The following is a 20,138-nucleotide window of genomic DNA, read 5'->3' as shown; positions in this document are numbered from 1 at the left end:
TTTCCAACCCCCCAATTCCATCCATTTCTGAAAATTACAGCAAAAGCAAATGATGTATATTCCCTTTAATGTATCTAGTATTTTTTCCAGATTTACAAAATTTTCTTCAAAATGGGGTGGCTGTGGTGTTGAAATCCATGATTTTTTTCGTTAAGGTGGATTTCTGCACCAAAACAGACCAACAGCCTTTGAACAGCAATTTGGAATATTGTATGGTGCTACTTCAGGGGACAAAATGAATTTTTTGGTCCCCCAATAACATGTAAATAATTCGCCTGTCAATTGTAAGACTCACCCCTCACCAACCCCCAACCCCCCCAAACCAACAGAGCCAGAAGACCCCTTGAATTTTCTAACCAAGGTTATTACAAGTACCCCTAAACACAACAACAATCACTGGGTAAATGTACATGTAGGGTACAGTTTGGAAGTGCTCTTAAACACTCTTGCACGCATACTGAAATGTGTATCACTGTGGAGACATTTCTTTGTTCTCGTGTAATAATGTTTTCGAGTTTGAAAGTGAAGTTTCAAAATGCTCTTATTTTAACCAGAATTAATTTCCTTGGCTGAAATTCGGACTTAATGTCCCTTTTCTAAAACTCTTCCATTTGCGACAGATCAACCCATCTTGGAAATTCCTAGTTTTTGAGTAAAATCCATATATCTATTTCGTGAAAATATTGTGGAGACGTATTCATCTATAGAAATTGCCCTTTAGAGGCGTATACAATCTTTTGTTCCCTATTGTGTGCATGTCTCCAGAGGGCACGGTGTATCAGATCGCTGTTGCCGTTCAAACACAAAGGGTGTGTCCTTTTTTCAACAACCCTGTTTTACACCATGTTATGTACCACCATGGCATCCAGAATCTTGAATGCTAATAATAGTGATGATAGCGTTACAAATTAATCCAGGACATGGCCCGACTTTAATCATGGCAACCAGATAAACACGCATTGAGATCAATCTTTGTACAGACAAACATTGCCGGAATTACAAAAGAAGAGCACCGAGCAAACAAACATGTACCACTCTGTACATATTCATGTACCAGTATGGAGCAGACAAAAATGACTTTTGAACGCTTTGGTTCAGTAGGTGAAATTCTGAACCAACTAATTTTGCTCAAATGGGGCCAGGCATTCATTTCCAGTTTCCATGGCATGAAACAAATGAGAATATTATTTGTATTATCTTTGGAAGGTACATACATCAACAGTCAATTGAAGGTTACTCCAGTGGCGTAGCCGGTATTTTTTTTTCGGGGGGGGGGGGGGGGGGGGGGCACACCAGCATTTTATGAAGGGGGGGGGGGGGCATTAAGGGCGGACCCACAACAAAATTTTTCCCAAATTATCAGAGCACCGGCTGACGTGACCAGCCAGTGTTGCAAAATCAAAAAGCAGGGAAACAGGACAAGTAGGGATAAAGTGGCTTGCCCAAGAACATAGCTTGTACATGTAGCCAGCAGCTGGATTTGAACCCTTGACCCTCAGATCACGAGTCACAAACCCTGACCAGAAGTTGACGCACCCCTGGTTTGATTTTTTTGAAAAGAGGGCTTAAATTCCTCACTGGAATGCACTAAACTTTTTTTTTTCGGGGGGGGGGGGGGGCACACCAGCATTTTATGAAGGGGGGGGGGGGCATCAAGGCCGGACCCACAACAAAATTGTTCCCAAATTATCAGAGCACCGGATGACGTGACCAGCCAGTGTTGCAAAATCAAAAAGCAGGGGAATAGGACAAGTAGGGATAAAGTGGCTTGCCCAAGAACATAGCTTGTACATGTAGCCAGCAGCTGGATTTGAACCCCAGACACTCAGATCGCGAGTCACAAACCCTGACCACAAGTTGACGCACCCCTGGGCTTTTTTTTCAAAACCTGGTTTCTGGAGATTGTTTGGAAAAACTTTAGAAATGTTTTGAGTAAAAAGTTCCAATTGTTTTCTGTAACAATTTTGAAAGTTATAAGATTGAATTTTTCTTTGAAAGTTCTCAAAACGATTTATGCAGCTATGCTCAAAAGCATTATAGCTACCCAGTAAAATACAATATTTCTCTTTACAAATGGAAAAAAAGTTACACTGTTTGTTAAAGAACATGTGAGGTTTAAATGTACATGTAGATGGCGATCGTGTAGTGTAGGGCCCGGTTCCTATAAGGAAACAAATTCCACTTTTAAATTATTTGACCAACCAAACTAGTTGGCGACATCAAGAACATATATAGGTACATGTATGTCATAGATAAATGGCAGGGTTTTGAATTTTTGAGGGAAATTTGGGGTAAAATGACGATGACAACAACAAAACGTAACACAAAAATAAAGATGGCGATCACCGCGCGATGTACCATGCGTACCGTGAGCACGCAAGTCGCGCTGCATGGCACCAACCGGCCCGTAAACTGCGCAGGAAAATCGTAATTTCTACCTTACGAAACTGTTCAAAAATTACCAAAAGATGTCATTACATTGAAAGAAGTCTGCTGTAGGTTGACAATGTCATTTTTTAGAAATAAAAAAAATTCTTGATTCTAATTTGAACGAAACAAAACTGGGGCCCTACACTACAGGAATCGCTTAAGCAGCAGATATCACTCAGGGATACTTGAGATTATTTCTTTAAAAGAACAAAACAACAAATGTCGGCTACGTTCCACACGAAACCAGGTTTTTGCCTTTACACGCTTCCTTCACTGGCCAGTTACAAAAGAAGCGGACATTTTGCCGAACTGGATCATGGGTAATGCTTAAGCGATTTCCAAGATTTCTTTTACCCGACAAAATTTTGCAAATTGATAGACCTTCAAACTGGTAAAAACTCTTCTCGAAAACAAAGTTTGGTTACACTTGAATTAGTTTTCATTTAATCAAGTGATCCGGAACTGTCGATGATCCGGAACTGTCGCAATGACTGTACTTTGCTCTACTTCTAGTTATTTTTCCTCCGTGCAGTGACGAACTGTGAACGCACCAAACTGTACCAAATGTGGAAATGCATTAAATGTAGGCTCTAGTTGATGTCTTGCTAAATCGCATTTGTCAATGCGGTGCATTGTGGTTTAGTGCTGCATTCTTATAGTTGCTCCATGAATTTATAAGAAAATCGCATACTGTTCAAAAATACAGAAAAACAGTGTCCTTAGAATGAAGAGAAGTCTGCTATAGATTGCAGAAGCCATTTTAAGACAGCAAAAAATCACTCTAACTTCACCAAAAATAAACCATGCACAATCACCATACACTGAACATGTTAGCCCCATAAATGTGGCCAATTTACTGGACTACCTCCGTAAATAAAGGCCACACTTGGAACATGCACCCTAACTTTGCCAAGTTTTGATTTTCATATTTAGACTTTGTTTTTTAGCTTATTTATGCTTTAGAAGCACACTCACCCTCTTTCAAGCAATTTTCAGACATCTAATCCTTGTGTTATTTTGTGTTGGAATTTAGATATGTTAACGTGTTCAAAATGAACCTGGAAATTACATGAAATATAGATGTCTGAAAATGGGGAGGGAGGGAAATAATTTTCTATCGCTTTAAAGAGGGTGAGTATGCTTCTAAAGCATGAATAAACTACAAACAAAGCCTAAATGTGAAAATCAAAACTTGACAAAGTTCTACATATTCGGGTACATGTTCCAAGTGTGGCCTTTATTTATGGAGGTAGTCCAGTAAATTGGCCACATTTATCATGTTTATGGGGCTGAACATGTACCCGAAAATGTAGAACTTCGTCAAGTTTTGGTTTTTATATTTAGACTTTAATTGTATGTCTAAATATGAAAATCAAAACTTGACAAAGGGTAATCCTTACCTTTAGGACCCCGTACCTATATAAGGTTAAAAAGACTCACCAAAACAGCTGACTAAGTGACACTCAAAAGAGACATTCTGAACATATTCACATGATGAATCCGGTAATAGAAATAACATCACAATAACAATTACAAACGTCAGGTGATTTGGGTTCGCAAGAGTTCGAGTTAAGATCGAACAAACAATTCTTTGTGCGATGTTATTAGGGTAAACGTTTATCTAAAAGACTTCCCCGGTTTCTTTACCTTCATATGATCTGATTTGAGTGCGACATATCTTCAGGATTGTTGGCCCGGCAAAAACTGAAGCAGAAATTTTCGAGCTGGCAAGTAAGTAGTGATACAAGTACAAGCTTCCGGTAGTTGCAGCTGGATCATGCTTTGATAGAGGGCGCTATACGGAGTACACAGCATGTAGCAAGGGGTCAATGTATTGTGAACGCCGCACCCAACTTAATGAAGAATTCCACAAGACGAGATAAGACAATAATCTTTCGAAGTACTCAGGAAAAACTATCAATGACTTACTCACCCTCACAAATTCAAGGCAGTCCAGTAGCTACACCCAAAGACCCAAATACAATTTCTTCCCCTGTTTTCTTCGAAGACAAATAGGCGGGGCGGGGAAAATTATTGGAATGTGCATAGGCCGCTTACCCGTCGACGCAAATTGCAAGTTTTGCAAGCTCAAAAGCATTTCAAAATAATAGTTATACAGAATGGAAACAAAATAATGTTGAATTGCCACGAAATGTTTGTAAACCAGTTTGGAGACGATGTATGTTTTTTTTTCCAATCCCTTGCGGACTTGAAAGAAGAAATTTACTAATTCACCCGTCAGGCGTACGGCGTGGCCTTTCGGAAAAACGTGCTGCTGGCGGAGCGATGTCTGGCGGGGGTGGGGTGTAGCTGACAAGGGGAGGAGAGGTAACAGGAATGCAATATTTTTCCCCTGTTATTTTGTGGGGTTTTTTTTTGCCCCCCCCCCCCCCCCCCCCCCCCCCCCCTCCCCGGTAGATCCATATCCGCCGCTGGTCTGTCATCACATCACCTTTATCTAATTTCGTCTATACTTATTTACCGTCTATGATGCGCCCAGCACACAGTGTCTGCACAGGTTTTATCTTCACCAGTTACGTCACATCTGTTGTCCCATGTAATCCCCAATATAACGGGTTGCCATAATAGCTCCTATTCAGGAATATCGACCGTGAAACAAACAGTTTCCGACACCCCATTTATAGAGATTTTGAAGTCAGATTTTCAAGAATTAATTTCCTGAAAAGAATTTAGAACACCGAAACATTGACTTGGTATTGTGCATCATTCTGGGAAAGGGGAATTTAAAATGAAGTACCTCCATAATCTTAGAAAAATAGCATCAAACGTTGAATGCATGCATGAGTGATCCGTTTTGAAGACGATATATGCCAAGCCTTACAAAATACAAACTTTTTGTTGACCCCTCCCCCAGTCCTCCAGTCCGACTTTGACTCTGCAATTTATTATAGAGTGACTTTAATCGTTCATAAAGACGAAATGTTTCTGATGGGAAAAAAGTATATCCCTAAGTCGATTCGTGTGTTTTATTTCTCCATGGTCCTATTTGGGAAACGATGGTATATAGTCCTGCACGCTGTAACCATGGGGTACAAGAAACAGCTATACTTTACATAACAATGATGCTGTCAATGTCCAGTGATTGTGTTTGATTAGTGAAGGGGAAGATATAATTGAATTGTATACAGCGTAACATCTCCATCAGTCCAGTTACTGGAAATGCGGGCCAATACTTTTACTATCAATAAGATGAGATGAATTAACTCCATGTCTGGTAAGTTGATCCTTCATTTTCTTATTGTCGTCATTCTTAAAGAAAAAAGAGACGGAGCAACGTCCTTTCGATTTTTTTCCTCCGTGTTCTGGACAGGCAACTACTAACAATCTCGACAACTTCAGCACCTTATTATAGGCCATAGATAATGTGGTATGGGAAGCGAATCTATTGGGTTTATTTATGTTTAATGTTAGCACGGAAACGGCGATCGTCGCTCATGTCGTTGTCATTCGTTATTATCATCGTCTTCATCGTCATCGAATTATATGGCGATCCTCCATACCTCCATGATTGTCCTGGACATCACCTTCAGAAATTTTTCTGTCACAATGGCGGCGAAACATTTCTTAAAGTGGCATGAAACCGTGCATCCGTCTCCTCCAGCAAGAATGATGCGGGCTATTCAAATGTGGGTGGGCCGAAGAAAAAATATCAAAACGTGGCGGAATATATCCCCGCCCCCTCTCATCCCCCCCCCCCTCCCCCGTTCCTGCATCCGCTACATGCATAATGATCTGTCCTCATCACCTGCAGCAAAGTTTGTCTGCGAAACGCTAAGACGTCGTATTTATTATTCTATCAGCCCTACACATCCTCTGGCCCAAGATTATGATTATATATCATTAATAAGTTATTGAACATATTGAATTATTTGCGGCCTGGCGGCATTATTCAGATTTAAAAGCTCTTTTTTATGCATACGCCTACAATAGAAAAAAAATAGTGTAACCAAATGAGAAATGAGAATTCTTAAGGAGGAACAAAGATCGAATTTGTATAAGAGCACTAGGGGAGTCAGAGGAGCATCTCTAAGATTGTGTAAGCTCGGGGTCGGTATAGGCCTATAGCCACAAATATTAAGGTAGTTATATAACCCGGAAAGGTGATGAGAAAGACTAATGAAGACATGCTACAAAATACTCTTGATACAAAATGATTCCGACTGAAATGGCATCGTTCGACAGAAAAGAAAAGGTGTTAAAAAAAGAGTGCCCTCGGGCACATTCCTAAGTATCTTAGCAGCAATCTATAAATAAATTGTGCAAATTATAACACTATGTTTCCCCTGATTTTCTTTAATCAGCAGCAACTGAGCTATTAACGTCAACCGGTATGATGCATCCTTGTTGCTTCAATTTTAAACGAAAAGAATTCACAAAGCCTTGGCAAAATGTTCGTAGTGGTTTCTCGAAGAGGAGCAAGGGGAAAGGTTCCAAACTGTCCCAGCCCATGCTGATCCGCATGTTAGTTCAGCTATAAGAACAGCTAGTCCTTCAATCGACGTGCCCCTTTTAATGTTGCCCCAGTTTGAAAAAGCGTTTCGCCGCCCCTGCTTATCACCCGTGGCGAAATTAAATGCCTACGACTATTATGTCGCATTTATTCAGCATTACACATCCCCATGGAACAATTAGTTCACATGTTGAATTATTTGCGGCCTGGCGACATTATTTAAGTAACAATAATAAAAACTCTATACGCCTACGACAGACAAATAAACGTAAAAAAAACCCCGAAAATGAGAATTCATAAGGAGGAAGAAATATCGAATTTGTATAAGAGCACTAGGAGAGTCAAAGTAGTATCTCTAAGAAAGTGTACGCTCGGCTCGACCGGGTTTAGGCCAGCCAATTTTTTTAAAGGCATGCAGTACGAAATGTGATGAGAAAAACTCAAAATGAAGACAAGACATGCTATAAAATACTCTTCGAAATGATTGCGACTGAAATGACATCATTCGAGTGTTTTAAAAAAGTGTGCCCTCGGGCATTTTTTTGTCAAGTTCCGGTTCTATATAAGACTCCAAGAATAAATAGTATTTTTCCTCCCCGGTTTTCTTTAATCAGTAGCCACTGAGTTAAAACGTCAACTGTTGAATTGTTATGCACCCTACATAGAATTTTTCAGCAAGTTTTTTTGCTTCAAGTTCCAACGAAACAAATACTACAAACAACAAAATGAGTGGTTTCTCGAAGATGAGCGAGGGGAAAGAATCCACAAATGGCTTTATTACTATTAGGCCAGGCTTTCGAGCCGGCCCATTAATTAGTGTCGATAACTCCTGTTTCATTTCCTTAGAATGGCGTTGTCTTCTTCTCATTGATGGTGCTAGTTCATATAAAACAGCTAGTCCACCATTCTACCTAAAAGGGCCAAAATATTATGACGGATTGGGAAAAAATATAAGCGCACGGGATACGCATGGCCTGGCATTATCTACACGTTGGAAATAAATAAGAACAATAGTCAGGCGACCACAGTTTGGCGTATGACCCATGGCCGACTGTACGTGTACGTGTACACGTACGTTGGTCCGTGTACTTACTTTTGCGTTGATCGATCAAACCATGCCATGATCAAACCAAACTTCAAACTTTTGTTTTATCCAAGCAATCTACCCCAATAAATTCGCTTCATCTAATCGCTTTAGGGGTTTCCAACAACGGGGAAGTGTCTTCCCCACCAGCCGATGATTTGTACACCTCGAATAACAACGAGACAGTTAAAGTAGAACTGCCGTATGCAGCAACGGTTCCCGTAACTGACTCGGGCGGAGTTGAGCAAGGCAACGGGACAATCAACGGTCCGGCCATGTATCACCAACCGGACCTCGCGCCGGGAGACGGCCCGGAGACTGACGCCCTGACGGGACGGCCCGTGACACGGCAGGGCACCATGGGCGGCACTTACAGCCGGCAACATTGCCACAACGCCATCGAGTTTGAGTTGCACAAGTTGGACGTGCAAGGGGATAAAGAAGATGCGGTCGAGAGCAGGGCCAAAATCATCCGGGAGATGCCGGCTACTTTACACAAAAAACGGGAACTACGGTGAGTTTGGTCAGAGATTGCAGGGAACATGGCTACTGCTTACTGGCCGTGATACTTGATAGAAAAACAATTAGTGGATGGGCCTACTGACACCACTTTCTGCACCAAACATAATCTCAATTAAAATTGGGTTTTGCCGGCAAATTAAAATTGAGATTATTGTATGTGAAGAAAGTGATGCAGGATTGCCCTCTGCCGACATAATTTTTTTTGTAAAAAAACTGTGCTGTATTCATTGAAGTTTTTAATGAAGGGCATACAATTTATCTTATTCTATTTATAGTTCGAGATTTAGATAACACCTGTGTGCCTTCTAATCTAAATATTCTTGAAATTAGTCTCATTCCGTCTTTACACAACGATTACACTCATGTTATAATTTCAATTATGTCAATAGGCCTATATGGTCAATGATAAAAACACAAATCTGAAAAAAAATCCTGATTTTGTTAGAAACTCTTCAGGAAAAAATGCAGTGTTGTAGTCAAGTACTTTTATCTAAGTACAAAGTACTTCTGAGTACCAAGCTATTGAGTCCCACTCACATCCAAGTACTTTGACCCTTGAGAACGAGTACGGGTACCTGAGTCCAAGAACTTGGACCTTCAAAGTACTATCGGTACAGGTTTTGTGAAACGGAGCTTGAGTACTCGGGCCTCTAACATGTCTAGGTACAAGTACTTGGACCTCGAGAACGAATACTGTATGGACTATTCCAGTGAAAACAATGTGGAAACTGAAAGCACCAATTGAGCAACATGGTTGTTATGGACTACACCCTTTTTGATCAAGACTTCTTGAAAGCCTACTCTGCTACACTGCATAGAAGTACCTGGGACCTAGTCGAGCAAATATGAGTACTTTATATGTTAGAGTACAATATCAAACAGACTACCGAAGTGAATACATCACGAACACAATGTGTGCGTAAAAGACATAATTAGCATGTGATTCAGCCCTTGAACCAACACACGCGCGTACTCCATTCGTTTGCTGTACGCTTCTGGTTCTAAATGATGTCACACTTCGGTACTCTATAGTCAAATCCAAGTTCTTTGCTTCTCGAGTAAAAGACTACTCTGGTCTGTCAATATATCAATAGTACTCGACATCAAGTTGATATCGATATATATCGTCGATATCAGTTATTAAAATCATAGCGAAATATCGAAAATTTGATATGAGAAAATTATATTGAAAAAAAAATGTCAGCTGATGTGCCTTGCGTGACGGAGCATGGTTGCACTGGTCACTGAAAAACAAAGGTTTGTGTCAACAGAAGACGTCTTAGGGACAGGCAGATTTAAACTCATAATTTCAATGTAGTCGTGACGTCAAATTACATACGAATATATCACGGAGTCTACTTATCCATGTCCAAACTGGTTATATCCACATCCACTGCTTGGTTGTTGTGGACAATTCCCTTGGGGGAGGGGGGAGCTTCACACTTTTTGCATGGCTCAAGAACGTAGTTTAACCCAAACGTACCTGAATCTATCAAAATCCATACCCCTGTTTTAGAGTATTTCGGCAGATTCAGGATACCTCCATATTGAAAACAGGCATGACAGGGTTTTTGATGGATTCAGGATTGTAAGCCTAGCGGAACTGGTGGATTTTGATGGATTCAGGATACCTCCATACTGAGCAGTCACCAACACGAACATTTTTGTGCATGACACAATAGGTGGATTTTGGCGGATTCAGGATACTTTGTGGTAAAAGTGCCCAAGTTAAGGGGTTGGGGTTAAACAATTATTGTAAAACGAAAATACAATGCAAAACATTTCAAAACAATTGTTGTTTAGGAAGAAATGTTATGAACGGAAGATAATTTTTCAAATGCGTGAACAGTAAGCAAACGTCCTCATGACTGACACCCCTTGCTCAAAAATGACGTGGTCCTGGGTAATCGGCTGAGCTGTAGACTGTTCCTGGTTCTTCCGGCATCAGTTATTAATCTTTACAGCGGTGGGAACCAGTATATCAATCATTAGGCCTATAGCCTGAATGTCGCTTGCACTGTGCATGTTTTCACCTAACCGTCCTAAACCTGCCGGTCTTGTCGGAAAATGGAGGTTTCCTTTACTGAATTGATCGATTGGGAATAAACAAAAGTAAATACATGGACATCAGAAATGTTATCGTTTTTGACATATGGACATAATAACAACTTTTTACGTACATGTACGTTTTGAAGGGACATTTACGGTCTGAAAAATGCCCAATTGGGCCACAAAACATGTTTTAAACGAAAAGATATTAAATGGAAAGAGCATTTAAAAGTAGAATATACAATGTAGGCCTAAGCGCGCACACACAATCATCCTTTAAACTGTACTTTTTTTGTGTTATTCTTGCGAGAACCATGCGAGAACGAATTTCTGTGGTCACAATTTTGTCCTGAAAAATCAAGCTGTGGCTTAGGCCAAAAAAAAAAGTCTCCGGTTTCTGGTATGCGCGCGCGTCGCCGTAGCCATGCGCGTCGGCAAAATGAACAAGTTTTTTTTTTATTGAAAGATGATGTCTCAAAACCACCAAACTCACTGGTTTGACTGGAATCCTGCTGCTGCACAATTTTAACGTGTTTTTAGATGGGGTTATGATCGAGAATAAGCTTTATGTGGCCTCTCTGGACTCCCATATATTTGCACTAAGTTTAGTCGGGCACCATTTGCAGTCATCAGCCGACATTTGAAGCAAAAAAGTCAGGTAAAAAAAAAAAAAAAGCCGCATCGCGGCACCACTTTTTGGACAAGCTCCATACCAGAAACCGGAGACTTTTTTGGGGGGGCCTTAGGGGTCCTACTTGACTAAGTGAATAATACTAGTCTCAAGGGTCAAGTATCCTGTGAAATTATAGCATCTGGTATGTCGTCATTTTCAAGAAAAGTGGAATTTTTGTATCAATTTCCAATGATGGTTGACCATCGTTGAAAAAAACTGGCTTTTTTTCAAATACTGCCAAAATTCACCAAATTTAGTTAGTAGGCCTATGCATTAATTTTTTTTTTTTTGCAATTAACACATCCATGAACGGGTGCAAGCCAGCTAGTCTGGGTCCCTGACCTGATAATTCCCTGCCCTCTACAAATTGCTCCGTTTTGTCTGATGTAGGGTCACGGAACCAGACTACAAGAACACCTAAAACAGCATTTTTTCTTTGTTTCTTCAAGCATCCATTAACACAAAACTTAAAACTTTAAACAGGCCAGTACTAACCCTCATGTCCGTCCATTCTGAAAATTACAGCAAAAGCAAATGTTGTATACATACATGTAATACCTTTAACAAGTTGTAATAGTCCTGGACATTTAGCCCTTTTGAGTACCTCACACTTTAACAATTAAATTAAAACCTCTAAGGCACATACAGGATGAGTAAAAAAACACCACGAAACCCAAATGTCGGGACCATTGTTTTAGTGAAGTTCTGCATGTAGCACTTTCAAAATCTAGGATATGAAAGCCCAATCCATAAGCTTTCTTTTAGTACAAGAATCATTCAAATCACTCATGTACTCTTCAAGTTACGGAGTTTTAAACATAGCCGCCGTTTTAAGGTTCTGTCCACGAATCATAAAAAAGTTCAGTGTTCTTTCAGCAAAACGAAAACAAATCACATAGGGATGTGAGTGATTTGTTTCGTTTTGCTGAAAGAACGCACACCGTTTTTGTGATCCGTGGACAGAACTTTAAAACGGTGGTTGTGTTTAAATTTCTGTAACTTGAAAAGTACATGAGTGATTTGAATGATTCTTTTACTAAAAGAAAGCTTATGAATTGGGCTTTCGTATCCTAGATTTTGGAAGTGCTACGTGTGCAGATCTTCAATAAAAAAAAATAGTCCCAACATTCGGATTTAGTTTTTTTTTTTACTCACCCTGTATTTCTCAATACCTCACATGTTGACGTGTATAAATTGAGTGAATACATTCAGAGCAGAATTTCAGCATGAAGTACATTTGCACAACAGTGAATTCTGAGGCATAAGCTTTAATCTTAAATTCGGTTGGGCAGAAAACTTATCATATTTTTTTCCCATGACACTTTTCATTTTATACATGTACTTCCTTTTTAAAGGCACACTGCCAGAATTTAGGCCAAAATGGGTACCGAAATTCTAGCCTTGTTTTTGGAGAAATACAATTGTTTTCAAAGGGAAAATCAATTTAGTTTTATGCAAAATGCAAAGTTTCTGAATATTTTCACATCATTGACAAAACATATTTAGGCCTACTATTTGATCTGTTACAAATATTCTGTATATTTCCTGATGAACCAGATAATATCCTTACTTATGTAGGGACAATAATTATTATACAACACCTGAATAAATCCCTGTTATCTGATTGGTGGATCGTTGATCACATGTCATTGAATTATTCGTACCAATGCACGGCGCGCGCGTGGCGCGCAGCGCACAGTGCAATGGAAGTACTAAATGCACTGTGATTAGAAGTACCATTGCACTGTCACTGCACATGTTGCCGAAGGTGGCGCTGTGGTGTTTAAATAAGGGAATAAATGTGTGCTCCGGAGGTTTTTATCACTCGTTTAATACCGCTTAGAGTCTGGGTTCTGATAATTACCCGAGCCGGAGGCGAGGGTAATTAACAGCACCCAGACTCTAAGCGGTATTAAACAGAGTGATAAATAACGACCGAGCACATATTTATTCCCATTCATAAATACCTTATCCGTAAAAAAATATCAAATAATTCGTTCAAAAAATCCCGATTTTGTTCAACAAGTTCACTTCATGCGTTTTGAAACATCCCTCTAGCAAAATAATGGAGTGTTCAGCTGGCGAGTAAGATGTAAACAACCCTTTTATGGAGATTGACGCGCGCGTAACATGTTCTGCGCGATGTCACGCAGAACGCACCTGGGGCGTTGCGTTTTGAATTTAGAATTATAAAATTCTGACTCGCTGGTAGTGTTGCGCATGCCTACGTGAGGATTGTGAACATTCAACCAATGAAACGATAAGAGGCACTGGATTTTTAGGAGTCCACATTTTATTGTGACACTGGAAAAGTGTTTAAGACCAGCTAGCCATGTCTTTATCATCCATTTAAGACCGGTCACGTGACGGGCTCTCGACCAATAGGAATAGCTAAACTGTCTGAGGTATTTATGAATTGGCAATAAAAGCTCTGGACTTATTGAACTGTTTAAGTTCTAAACTTATGGAAAGTTTTAAATTGAGATAAATTGAATATGATAGTTCTCAACCTGTTGAACAGTTTGCATAAATTAAATATGATAACTCTGAACTTGTCAAACTTGTAAACGATTTTTAACTTGAATAAATTAGCTATTAAAAGTCAACCAATCAGATGACGAGGATTTATTCAGGTGTTATATAAAACAAATAAGGAATGTTTCACGTTCGTGCAATGGAAAGAATAATTTCATTCGGTGACAGATGAAATGTTCCATTCCACTCGGCTTCGCCTCGTGGAATGGAACATTTCATCTGTCACCTCATGAAATTATTCTTACCATTGCACTCACAAACATTCATTATTTGTATAATACTGCACCTCAAGTTGTTAAAAATTAAAATATTATGTACAATGTACATTTTATTTTATGATACATGTACACCCCTACATGTACATGTACACAGCAGCCTGGCAAGTCGATTTGCCAGTGTGGCCCAAAGTCCAGCACATTAAATCTGGTGCATGGCACGCCAAGCCATATATTTCTGTGAATTCAATCTCATGATCAGATACTCAGAATATTTCAAACGATAATGATACGAAGCAGACCAGACACATTGAATATTAACCACTGGGCAAACAACCGGTGCAATTTTCGTCAGTGTTTGATCGGTCATTGTGTGTTGCTATAGAAACAGCGCTATACGCACGCTTGAAAATCCCTGCCTTTTCATAAACAGAGTGTGCCTACCGGTATTGTCCCAGGTGTCGGTTAGCAGGGATTCGGCTGGCCTAAGGGTTTGGAAACCATTTGAAGTATTCTCGTCCGTGATTCACGCAGAGTGAGGTTTCAAATTACAAGGTGTGACAATGAACAATGCATTTTTAAAGAGCACTGGATACCACCAGGCAGATCACATAAAAACTGCACTCGAAACTGATTTTTAATTGATTGGTTAAATTCCCATCAATTGCTGTCATATACCGTGTAGGACTGTCAATTTTTTGAATAATTTAGCAGTTGATAAACCAGGGTTTTCCCTTAACTTTTTAATTTACTTAGCCAGCCGGGCTACTGAAACAGACTCGTAACCAGCCTGCGGGCATTTTCACTAGCCCGCATGTTTTTCTTTTATGTGCATACAATTACATGACTAAACGTGTATCCTGAGGCAATCTTGTCAGTGTTTTAAATAAACAGATCTAATAATTCAACACTAAACAGTTAAAAAAATTAGACACAAATTGATACAGGTTTGCTTTCTGAATTTAATGATCTATTTCTTCCTGTCCTTTCATCTTTGCCGCAGCCCAATAATGTTTGACTCGCCAGCCGGGCTACTTAAGGAATAGTTTGACTAGCCCGCCGCTGTTTTTGACTAGCATTTGGCTAGCGGGCTACCGCTAAAGTCGAACCCTGGATAAACTTGAAAATGCATTTGACCGAATATTCAGATATTCCAAAGTGCCAGCTGCTACTGCGTGTTGCCCTGGTAAAAAGTTGCCAGTTAAAATTTGTATGCAGCGATCGATATGGGGCGCTGGATTGTTTCACAGTAATTATTTTACAAATATCTGTAAAGGGCTTTTAATCTGCTAAAAAGATGTAAACAATAAACCGTTGTCGCCTAAAAAGTTACCGTCGACGTGGCACCGGACAATAAAGTCGCTACAACTTTACGATAAAATAACACCACAGTTGTGTGGATGTGTTTTTTGTGTTTTTATCGAATTTTCAAACCAGCAAAGAGCTATTTGAATATTTGGTTGTGATCGAATATTCGGAAAACTTTATGTAATATATATACGAAAAATGTATCATTGTAGTCAGCACTTTTCTAATATCGGAATTTAGGGCCTATACATGTATTCAAATAGTCCAACTTGATTTTTATTTTGTTGCGTGGAGAAATTTAGACTTAATTGCCATTTTTTAATGTGATTGAGATTTGTACTTGTTCAGTCAGTTCTCTTACAGCCTTTAAGCAATTAATGTTTTGATCCTTTATTTACGCAGATAAGTTGACAATGTACATGTATTCAAGTCATGAATTTGAAGTTCTGATAAATTGCAATTTACTTAAAATATAAAAATTATTTTAAAAAACCCCAGCTTTTGCTGGTTACAGTGACGAGTAGGACTACAAACATTGTTCACTTGCACGTATTGCTGTTTGTTGATTGTATAATTTGGTTCCTTATCAATGGTTTATTGATTTTTTTGTGTGTGAAAAGATTACACAAAAGGCTGGGTTTGTTGGGTGATGTCTCCATGCAACTGTAGCTTATAGCTAGCAAGGGAGTGCACAATACTACCATGGCCTCGTTCATCACAACCTGCACAGGGCAAACACCTGTGTGTACATGTACCTAAATTGTGTTGAGTCATATATGAGATCATTTTATGACATAAAGTTTGATTGAGTTTGTTTCCGTGCATATTGGTACCGTGATTTTCGGAATATAAGCTGCGGCTCATACCTTGAATTTGCCCAAGAAAATGTTTACTGCGGCTTAAACACAGGGCGGCTTATGTTCCGAAAATAACGGTACATGTGAACAGCCAAATCTCTCATACACACGCACACATGTTATGTTCATCATGTACATGTAGGCCTACAAGTACATGGTTTTTTTTTTTTTTTTAATTCCGCTTTACATTACAACAAAATACACACCTGTATTATTCTATATTAAATATGATCTAATAGCGTAAAGAAAGGGGCACTTACATTCCATCAAAACACAATGATTTTAACAAAACAATGTATATCTATATATTTATAAATATAACTTTGAGTTCATTTGAAAACAGTTGACATTCTTTGCGATAATCAAACCTGTATTATTCTATAATAAATATGATGTTTAACTAAACCTTCATATAACAACATGTACATTCCGTTCCAATAGTGGCTTTAAAATGTATCCAACAGGAAAATGCAATTAACATAACTTTTAACAAAATAATACAAGTACATGTACACGCACCTGCATGTGTACAAAGTGAAGCGTTTAGGGCCCTTGAAAAATGGTAGTAATAATTTGAATGTGTAAATTTCACAATGGTTGATATAAAAAATACATTCATGTACCGGTACTGGTACAAATTTGTTTATGTTCATGTACACAAATACATTACACGAAAGCTACCAGCAATATACGCTACAGTTACAAAACTGATACACGTCGCATTCTGCAAGTTCAAGAAGATACAATGTACATGTACTTGTAAAACAGCAACTTTCCCGTTCTAAACTGTAATGTACCATGTTGACATGAACGTGTCGTGCATGGAACAGTTGTGTATTTTGACAAGATCACAGGTCATGTCACTGTTTGAACTTGGATTTTGACAGCGTACCAGCTAAGTTTAGGAAAATCATACGCTTCCTGTAACACGAAAAGGATTAGGAAATGTCTATTTTTAAATTTGCTATATAAATTGTGGAAATACAGACAGGTAGGCCTACAGCTACACTGTAGGCTAAAAAAAAAATGATTGGACCGTATCCTCTCGGTTGACCTTGACAAAGTAATTCATTTACAAGTCAAATAAAACCAAATACCGGTAATATGTGAATTGTACTTCATAAAATCGCATTTTGTAGTTTTGTTTTTGATCATGCACGGACTGAACAGGAAATTCGTACAAGTATGTGTTGAACCTGTGTAGGATTGTGCATGTAATTGAAATTAAGTGAATGAAAAAAGGGAATGATTATCAAAATACAGTCGAACACCTTTATAACAAGGTCCTTGGGACTTTACAAAATTACCTTGTTATAACAGGTACCTTGTATTAACAGTAATGGAAAACAAAGGAAAACAAAGAAAAACAAATAGTTGGGACCTAAAATTATGCTTGTTATAAGCATGACGTTGTATTAACAATACTCTTCTTATCAGGGTTCGACTGTACTTACATCAGGAAAATTCCAGCGTTATGTAGTGAGCTCAGTGAAAAAAAAAACCCTGAAAATGTATTTTTGTAATCATCTACTGGTACAAATGGTCAAGGAGATTACAGATTCGGAATGTTATTTTTATTTCTGTGAATCAGCTGGTTATTAGATATCATGGTTGATTGGGTTCTGTCAGAGGACATTATACACTTCCTTTCATAACGTTGGAATTGCCTAACGCTGCATTTCATTTTTTACATGTGTATGTTGAGAAATTGATACAAAATTGGGATATTTTGTACCGTAATTATCAGTGTACATACATGTACCCGGTACATGCTTAGCGTCCTGTCTTTTTGAAAAAAAGAAAGTGGGAGGCCCTTTTTTCCCCTCCAAAATGGCCGCCCGACCGGGCTATTTTTCAAGATGGCCGCCAGGTTTTTTTTAAATGGCCGCCATTGGACTCAGGAAATGACTGGGCTAGATGCAACAGATAAAGAGGCCAAAATGATGTCAGTGTTGAAGTTTATAACTTTTTCGGTTAAGACACTGAACATAAACAAGTTCATAACGTTCATTCACTGTTGAAATTTATAATTATTCGGTAAACAAAAAAAAAAGGAGGCGGCCTCCAAAAACGAAGCGGGCGGGGATGCTAAACATGTTTTTTTTTATTTGGCCTAAAGATAAACAAGTTTCATAACGTTCATTCAAAATGAAAAAGGTTTGAAAGTTGACGCTCTTGTTGTCTTTGCCTTTTGTTTCAGAAACCAATATGGGAAGAGGAAGGTGAAAGCGGTATCAGGATGGAAATCATTCAAGTACAACACAGCACTGGTGAGAATGTTGCTCTGCCCGCTAATTAATTGCTCTGCCTAAACACCTGCTGTGCCTAATACACCTGCTGTCAGCCTCCTGTGCATTCTATTTAGAGTGATATGTGTTCATGTTGGAAAGTACATACATTGTTCATGTATAGATTTCATGATTTAATGGTAGATGGTGTTTCATTATTACATTGTACTACTATAGCTAGATTTTGGATGTGCACATTTAGAACATTAGAAGTGCATGATACATGCACGATACTCTGTAATTGTGCGCAAAATGAAAAGAAAACGTGTAACTAAGTGAGATATTTTTCTACAGCCTGTCTCCAAAAAAAATGGTACAATCAGAAAAAAAATTGGTTGAATAAGAAATTTCAAAATAAGTCATTCTTACTTGGCATAATATTAAAGAACAAAGACTTGGCTTTCCAATAGTGTTTGTTTGATCTTATTTGCTTTTGTCAATTCAGAGATATAATCAAATTAGTGCTATACACCCAAATCGATTTTGTGCCACTTTTATGCATGGGCAGAGTTGTTTCGAGTACTGTGCCATGCTGTCTTGAAGCTCACAAAAGATTGCAACTTGGCAAAAGAAACAAAACACAGATTAAAGTACACAAAGGAAGTCTGGTTTTCTCGATACAAGCTTTAATAGTCAACATAATAAGTTCAATAATAAATATTTTCTTTTCATAAATAATAAACGAATAAAAATATTTATTGCATGTTTTAATGGAATACACTAATTCTTTCACCGTTCTCACTCAACCAGACAGTGGCACAAACTCGATATTTGTGTTCCGCAGTAAACTGGAGTTTTCTCTGGATTGACAAAAGCAATGAGATGAAACAAAATGTATTGGAAAGCCTGGTCTTTTTTCTTTAACCCTTACCCTACTAGACCCTCCAACGCATGCCAATATGTGCCTCAAGAAAATCTCCTATGTTTTTTGCATGGCCCTCCAATATCTGCCATGTCATTTCAAGGGTAACTGGACAGGCACTCCAATACATGCCACAGAGAACAATGAGAGTCCTCTGATAACAAAGTGAGTGCCCCCAGCTGGTCAGTATCAGGCACCCTCCAGGGCCTCCAACTCCTGCCAATTGGAGCCTTCACTGTTAAGACAAACTATCTGCCAATAAACTGCAGCTGGAGGGCATTGGCATAACCAACTGACATGCAGTAAACTACCCTCAGAGAGTAAGGGTTAATGTGATGCTCAAAACGACTTACTTATGTTGAGATTTAATATTGAAAAAAAAAAATCGTTTTCGATTGTACCATTTTTTTTTAGACAGGCTGTAAATGAGCAGAAAAGTAATTTTCTATAGGGGGGAAAACTAAAGGAAATTGGGGGGAAAATGCCAAAAATCAGGGAAAAGTCCGAATTTGACAGTGACCCAGAAGAGTAAGGTTTTTGCCAGTGTGGTGCATGTGCATCTTTATACAGTGTCCAAGTTGTGGCCATTGACTGACTGGCTATGGTGGCTTTTTAGTGTTTTATGCAGAGTGAATATTGCAGGCCTCTCCAGACGATAACAATTGGCTGTGCTATACACCACCTCTTGACTTCCCTGCAACCTGATACAGTGACAATATTTCTCACGGAATTTTGGAAATTTCTCAGGGAAATATCAGGGGAAACTCAGGGAATGTTGTTTTTATAAAGTGCTGGGAACTGTGGAGGAATTGATGTTCATTTTACTCAAGTCATTTTTGCCCTA

The 20,138-nt window shown here is 38.9% G+C and overlaps 2 protein-coding genes across 3 annotated transcripts in view; one reads left to right on the top strand and one right to left on the bottom strand.

Annotated features, from left to right (window-relative positions):
* LOC119734202 (transmembrane channel-like protein 7) overlaps positions 1 to 4,261 on the bottom strand; it is a 36,115-nt gene extending 31,854 nt beyond the window's left edge. Inside the window, 1 exon segment of the mRNA XM_038207559.1 lies at positions 4,078 to 4,261. The gene's annotated coding sequence lies outside the window, so the exon portion shown is untranslated.
* A 1,296-nt stretch (positions 4,262 to 5,557) lies between these two features.
* Positions 5,558 to 20,138, top strand: part of LOC119734203 (transmembrane channel-like protein 7) — a 33,718-nt gene continuing 19,137 nt past the window's right edge. The window contains exons 1-3 of one of the 2 annotated variants that reach the window (XM_038207560.1): positions 5,558 to 5,665; positions 8,100 to 8,499; positions 18,345 to 18,414. In XM_038207560.1, the coding sequence (XP_038063488.1) occupies positions 5,659 to 5,665; positions 8,100 to 8,499; positions 18,345 to 18,414 (477 nt within the window). In that variant the 5' untranslated portion in view covers positions 5,558 to 5,658. Of the gene's footprint in view, positions 5,666 to 6,054; positions 6,078 to 8,099; positions 8,500 to 18,344; positions 18,415 to 20,138 lie in introns of those variants that run through there. The other variant, XM_038207561.1, reaches the window with a different exon arrangement.

Source organism: Patiria miniata, unplaced genomic scaffold (genome assembly GCF_015706575.1).
Source record: "Patiria miniata isolate m_02_andy unplaced genomic scaffold, ASM1570657v1 HiC_scaffold_27, whole genome shotgun sequence".
In the NCBI taxonomy this organism is placed as follows: Eukaryota; Metazoa; Echinodermata; class Asteroidea; order Valvatida; family Asterinidae; genus Patiria; species Patiria miniata.
The sequence above is the reverse complement of the archived record's forward strand: the minus strand, read 5'-3'. Positions and strand labels throughout refer to the sequence as shown.